Genomic DNA, 7,273 nt, shown 5'->3' on the forward strand with positions numbered 1-7,273 from the left:
GGCTGTGGTAACTGACAGTCCGAGGCTAATGGAAGCTCAATCTCCAGAGAAGGCTGGAAGTTCACAGGAAAAGGTGGTACACAAGAAAACGGAGGACTCTTCCACCAGGGAAGCACCCCCGGTCCCTTTCAGACACATCAGAGGGATCGTGGCCAAGAGTCCCTGGTCTCCAGTCAGGGTCAGAGCACAGCACAGGGCAGTGCCTGATAATACTTTACTCACAGAGCAATAGGTGTGCTGCCACAGACAGTCCTGGAAACCGTGGACACTCAGGGCTGACCCTCCCGTCACAAAGCAGTGGCAGTGCACAGATTAAAATATGTCCACCCTGCACCATGCACTTTGCCTACAGCCCAAACTGATACACATCACTGGTGGTGTGGCCACTCCCAGTGCTGGGAGGTTGCGGGATGGGGGAGCCTGCTCCTAAAGTCACTGTGGCAAGTACCTAGGAGATTGTTCTGTGCAAATGGTGCAGCGGCTTCTTGTTTTAGGAAACATCCAAAATTACAACTGGCCACTGAGTTATTAAATATCAGTCGAAATAAGGTAGTTTTAAAATGAAAGATAATATTGCAACATGAGTGAGGAGATATATTAGCTTGCTCTTCGGTCTGGCACAGCAGCCTCTTCTTTACTTCTTCTTCCTCTTTTCCTGAACACATCGTGGACAAAACCTGTGACGAGAAAGGCACTGGGATCATCTTTTCTCCTAACACACAGGACACCCAGGTACACTTCCTGCATATCGCAGTGTAGCTGGACTCTGGTAACAAAATGACAGAGAACAGCTATCTCAAGTACGAGGTGCTGTCTTTCCTCAGGGGAAAGTCAACATGTGAACTAGTGGTTAGAGCATATCTGAAGCTGACTAACAATACACCTCAGCACAGCCTTAGGATCAAGTTGATAAGGCTGGTCATAACAGGAGGTGTCTACTATAGAGTTGACACCAATAGTAGCTGGCTGGCAGATTGGACATACTCAAGACCACATGTACAGATACAGGCCCAGTAAGCCAGGGAATAACAGTTCCTGGCATGGCGGCACTGGGCCCTGGAGCCTGTATGGGTCAGACAGGTCACTCAGTGCTATGGTTCAAGCACACAGGTCAAGCACACATCAGAGACTCAGTGTTCATGGGCACTCAAGAACGTAATAGCCACTCATGATCCAAACGGACATTCTATTAAGTTCCCCATGTGGGAGACACCTCTAACACACGTAACAGCTAACATCGCTTCCCTCTGTACTGAGAAGCTCTGAGCACCTAGGCCTGTACTACAGTGACTGTGTCAGTCAAAGCTGTGTGTCCCTCCAAGGAAGCCCATTCAGGTAATCTACAGAAAGACTGCACTGGAACCTCATTCCCCGGTTCTTCTGTCTGGCTTTGGCCCAACACATTAGGCAGCTGTTAGGCTGCCAGACTCTCAGAGGGTGCACCCCAACAGCTTTGCCAATGCAGTCGGACACCCCCACCTGAATATCCTACAAACAACTCACCGCATCTAACTTGAGCTCAAAGGCAGATCCCATGCCTCACAACTCCTTCTTTTCCTTTCCTCAGGAGAGTAACCACCATTCATCGCAGCCCAGCCACATGCCCACTGCCACACAGCCCAGTGACACACCTGCTCTCTCATGCCCACTGCCACACAGCCCAGCCAACTCCCACAGCCAAAGGACCTGCCATATGGTTCTTGTAACATGAGGTAAGAAGCCATGTGGAGTGGTTTGTAATCCCAGAGCTCTGTGACACACGCAGTAAAGCCAGCAGCAAGAGCACCTGTACAAACCCAGAAGTGGGATTACACTCACACAGCACACACGTCGGCAGGGCACTGACCAAAGCCTTTGTGGCCGAGCATGCACTCGCCTCTCCCGGCTGACTAACTGGTCACAGGCTGATCTGCAAACTGAGAATGCTACCATGAGACGTTCCCAGCGCTCCTCTGAAAAGGGAACAGTTCCTACTATTTCATTTTAAGAGTATGCATCCATATTTAACTCCAGTCAACAAAACCAGGTTCTCTATCAAATAAGACCTTGTGACATCTTGAAGAGTAGCCTACTGCTGAGCAGATGTAGGACAAGAACGGGAGTGCACAAGCCTCCTGCGCGGACTCCTGCGCATTCTGAGACCCGAGGGAGCATGCTGATTCCACAGCTGATTCTCCTGTCCCTTACAGTTCTCATTTCCCCTAGAGACAGAAGCCTTATCTCCTTGGCTTCATTTAAAACTCACCTCTCCCAATCTGCAGCTAGAAGGGAACATAGTTTAGCAACAGAGCCTGGCCTGACATCACACACCAGGATGGAGGGAAGGAGCCCAAACAGCTCTTCTTCAGAGAGTACCAGTATAAATACCATATACACCTGGGCAGCAGATGTTTACCACCCCCACGGCCCTCCCCAGCCAGGACCAATGCTGCAGAAATATGGAGACCTACGAGGCCCAGGGCACCGGGCACACTTGCCCAGGCTGCAGTCACCCCATACTAACCACTTTCCTTTGGGCTTTGTGGTGAGATCCACGCAGGCAAAGTGAAACCACTCAATGGGACACTGTAAAGCAAGGAAAAAGCCTGTGTCACACCATGCATGCTACATGGTAAACACAGAAAGGCCAACAACCACCCATCTCTACATTTGTCCCTGGGTATATGTATCCTTCATGATCCACTCACATCCGGATTGTCACAGCCGATCATCTCCCCGTAGGACACCTGGTGGCACAAGCAGTATGTAGGCTCATTCGGATCCACAGGCATGTCCAGCACATCAGAGGGGTGCACAGATAGGATACTGTCAGTAAACTCAGACCTGACAGGAAAGGAAGAATCTGATAACGAAAGGGCACCAGGAGGCAGCAGGAAACAGCATACAAGGCCACACTGTAGAAAGACACATGCAGCCTTTCCACCAGTGGCCCAGGGCTCCTTTACCCTGGAACGAAGGATGTTTACAGTTTCCAAGAAAACAATCTACAATGACTCTGAGCTAATGATCGTTCATAAACAAACTTCCAATTTTCTTGTTACTAGAACCTGGGAACATTCCTAATACCTATCACTGAGGTACACACTCCAAACCTTCCTGCCAAATCTCTCCTAAGAATTATAATGAGAATAATATGGCATGCTAACGACACATTGAAGAGATTCCCTTGGACTATTACCAGGCACACTCCTTGGGGCAGCAGCAAACAGCAAACAGAAAGCACACTACCCTCACACCAGCAGAGGCCCCAGAGGTAGACAGTGGGGTCTGAGATTACTCAGAACTCACTATAACAGCCAACGCTGTCTACTGGGAACACAGACTCCTCCAACAGACAAGGCTGCTTTCTCTGGGACCACCTTCTGTGTTTGCTGCCATTTTCTGGTAGGGACATGGACCCTGGTCAGTAGACAGCTAACATTAGAGAAGGGTCTATTCGTGTCTCACCCAAGTCTGGCCTAAGGGTTGAGGCATTCACCAGCCCGCTACAACCAACAGATTTCCCCTTGTCCCATGAGAAGGGACAGTGTATCCTCTGCACCTACCCAGGTATCCTTACCCCCAAAATACACTGGCAGCCCTTCTTAGCCTCCCTTGGGTTCCCCGTATCTAGCCATTAACCTCACCTAGCTGCCCACCAGGGTACCAAGAGCCAGTATGGTATACACACTGCTCTGCTCGCTCCCTAATGCCTGCAGCTGCCTCTGCGTCTCTGACCAGTAGCCTACTGAGACTCCTACACCTGTAACTGCTGCCTACTTGGTCCAGCACCACCCTTCACTGTAGCACTGGACATTAAACTTACTCTTTACTTACTCAAATAACTGTAAACTTTCAGCAGTCTGACGGTATAGTCCCTATACCTGTATCACCACTGTCCCTACCTACCCCTACTTGTACAGTGATAAATGAATGTGGTCAGTCCCCATGAAGGCGAATGGCAAATGGATGGCATGGCACAGCGGCCTGGGCTCCTTGCCTGTTAATTTCCAAATGTCCCTGGGCCTTTGCAGTTACTGCAGATACGTGTGGGTGTGTACATTCCAGCCCAGCCCGCGGGGCTCTAGAAGTGGGGCCTCTCCATAGCAGGGAACCCATGCCTCCACTCATCTGTGTCTTTGAATAGAAATGTCACAAGAACATACATGCCCAAGTCCGAGTGCTCTACAATATTGTTTTTAAGCAACTCCCAAGAGGTCCTTCAAGCAGGAAACTTTACTAGAGACCTATGACACTCTGTGCCTCGCCTCCTGGCCTCGCCTCCTAGCCTCGCCTCCTAGCCTCGGTGGTCTCTCCATGGCCCTACTGTCAGTAGACACCATGCAGCCTCCTCTAAGGCGAGTGTGCCGGTGGCTCAAGTCTACTGGCTACATATGTACTTTCCCATAGGAAGCTCCAGCCAACAGTCCCAGACATTCAGCTATCATGTGACCTAGAGCTCAAAATCTCCAGTTTCAGTTAGTCAGGTATTGGGTCACCCATCTTTAAGTCAGCACTTGGAAAGCTGGGGCAAGAGGATCCCAAGTTCAAAGCCAGCCTTAACACTGAAGGAAGTTCAAGGCCAGCTTATACATACTAGGACCCTGTCTCTCAAAGAGAAAACAAAGAAACAGAAGAGAGCACAAGAGGATGAGAAGACAACCTCAGAAGTGGGACCCACAGGTAATCCCTGTTCCTTGGACATGTGACTTGCTCTGGCTCTTGACTAGGTAAGCTTTCCTCCCCAGATGTGGCCAGGAAGCTTGCAATAGACATGACTACCCATGTGATTCCCTAACAATACAGGCTGCCCAGAAGGGACTGGCTGCTTATCCAAGCTTTAGAATAAGGGACTACAGAAGAAACTGACCCCTTTGTCCCCACATGTAGGCCCTGACTTGCCAGAAAACACGGCCCTGGGGCAGCTAAGGAGCTGACACTGACCTTAGCTTATAGGACCCCAGGTGGTCTGACAGTCCTAGGAAAGTAACTCCATGATACCCATCATCTGGCCAAGTGGTCACTGAGCCACAGGAACCTGACTGAGCACTGTTCCAAGTCCCCCATGAAAAATGACAGCTATCCCCAAGCTGGAACTGAAATATTTAGCCCATCTCATCTAGGTCCTGATAGGGACCAGGACTATGCAGAACTCCAGGTTAGCAACAGGCAAGTGAAAGATTCAGTTCTGAAGTCACGCCAAGCTACCACCCTGACCCAGCAAGGCCAGGGTTTCCATGATGCTTGCTGTCTCTGGATGCCTGTTCTGTGGAAGCTGCTCTGTGAATCAGATGTCAAGGTCTGACCACACCCTTTGTTCCAGCAGTCTGCTCTGTCTGAACACATGGAAACTGGGAGAGTGTCTGAACTGCCATTGAGGGACAATATAAAGTCAATGCAGAGAAGGTGCCTGTCACCATCTAGCCACCACAGCAGCCGGCCCAGCAAATGGGCCTGAAAGCAGTGACTGTCTCCTAAGCATCAGGTATAACATGGTGGCTCCGGTCAAAGGAGAAACTGAACAGCTAGCCTCGATCTGTGTTTTTAGGAGCAGTTATAATGCCCGAGCCTTAGGAGGATGCCAGCCTGTGGGAACTGGTCTCCCCACCAGCTAGAAGCCCTCTTCTGGCTTCTCATGCTGAGGGCGCTCTGTGAAACACTCAGTAAAGCCAGCAGCAAGAATGCCTGTACAAACCCAGAAGCAGCAGAGCCACAGAGCCTCTGGGTTCTGGGAAGGGGCAGACATCACACTGCCACCCAAAGCTCAAAACCACCTCTCATAGGCAGAAGGACACTGGAGTAACAAAGCTGGGAGATCTGCAGTGGGAGAGGGCTTTCTCCATCTACTGGATTTGGCAGGACTGATGGCCCCGATACCAACATGACACTTTAGGACCTACATGTGGCAGCCATCGACACTCAGGACATGTACCGAATGTGGGAACTCAATGAGCTACAAAGGCAGAGTGACCATTCCCTCAGCTCTGGAATCTGTGAGACCAGGGATTGTCTTCACACCCAGTCTCCCCTCAACCCAGAAGCAGTATGGGCAGTATGAACCGGAGGCAAGAAAGGCGACTGCAATCGTGGGCAACCTGTGGGAAACAAGAACTCCCAATTCAGAGCCAGGGCAGGTTCCCACAGTCCCTGACGGAGGACGTGTGGGAGGCAAACGCCGGCTCAGTGTGTCTGAACTAGAAAGAAGACATCACCCTGAGATCAGACAGTCACTCCGCAGCTTTATCTACAGTCACACAAGTCATTTTAAAAGAAAGCACTGGGCGGTGGCGCAACCTTTAATCCCAGCACTCGGAAGGCAGAGGCACGCAGATCTCCATGAGTTCGAGGCCACCCTGGTCTACAGAGCAAGTTCCAGGACAGCCAGGGCTACACAGAGAAACCTTGTTTCAAAAACCAACAAGCAACCCAAAGCCTCTTACCCGCTTTTCTGCTTCTTTCTCTTTGGGGTATCCTCTTCTGATGTCCTCCTACCTCGGCCTCGGGAGCTTCTTTTTTCTTTCTGACTCCGACCTTCTGAAGAACAAAGACCCCATTATTCTCACAGAACAGACCAACGTGGAGCAAGACTCACCCAGGTTCATTTACAATTGTGTTCCTAACATTTAGACAAGAGCATTCAAAACTGCAATCACTAGTAAACAGAATGTCAGCCAACTTGCTTTTCAAGCTCCGTGGTCCAGTGCTTTCAAAGTCACTTCCATCCATCCTATCCTTCAGATCAGCCTCAAAACGTGCCAGGTCAGCATCAAGCCTTCGGATGTGTTTATCCACCTGCAAAAGGACACTTTAAAATCTGACTTTAGAGTAAAAAGAAGGCCAAGGATTCAGCTTGGTAGCTCAGCCCTTGCTTCTATGCAAAGGCCCTGGATTAGATCTCCCAGGACCTCAAGGAAACACAAACAAACAAAACATGGCTTTACCAACGAGTAAGACAAACAACCCCCTCCCCAAAAAACAAAATCATGGGAAGAGGTCCAGATGAAGACCCCCAGTGTGTCCTCTTTCTAGGTGCTCGAAACTCCTACTCTAGATAGACATTCCCATACACCTTATACATTCCCACACACCCACACATCCATATACCCTCACACACTCTCATACACCCTCACACACTCCATACACCCTCACACACTCTCATACACCCTCACACACTCTCATACACCCTCACAACTCCATACACCCTCACACACTCTCATACACCCTCACACACTCCATACACCCTCACACACTCCATACACCCTCACACACTCCATACACCCTAACACACTCTCAT

The 7,273-nt window shown here is 50.1% G+C and overlaps 1 protein-coding gene across 1 annotated transcript in view; it reads right to left on the reverse strand.

Moving 5' to 3' along the window:
• Positions 1-550: 550 nt before the first annotated feature.
• The window catches only part of Ing5 (inhibitor of growth family member 5), a 21,415-nt gene continuing 14,692 nt past the window's right edge, over positions 551-7,273 (reverse strand). The window contains exons 4-8 of the mRNA XM_028755337.1: positions 6,660-6,771; positions 6,420-6,513; positions 2,688-2,823; positions 2,504-2,565; positions 551-677 (exon numbers count right to left, since the gene is read on the reverse strand). Of these exons, the coding sequence (XP_028611170.1) occupies positions 635-677; positions 2,504-2,565; positions 2,688-2,823; positions 6,420-6,513; positions 6,660-6,771 (447 nt within the window). The 3' untranslated portion in view covers positions 551-634. The remainder of the gene's footprint in view (positions 678-2,503; positions 2,566-2,687; positions 2,824-6,419; positions 6,514-6,659; positions 6,772-7,273) is intronic.

Source organism: Grammomys surdaster, unplaced genomic scaffold, assembly GCF_004785775.1.
Source record: "Grammomys surdaster isolate TR1022 unplaced genomic scaffold, NIH_TR_1.0 126059, whole genome shotgun sequence".
Lineage (NCBI taxonomy): Eukaryota > Metazoa > Chordata > Mammalia > Rodentia > Muridae > Grammomys > Grammomys surdaster.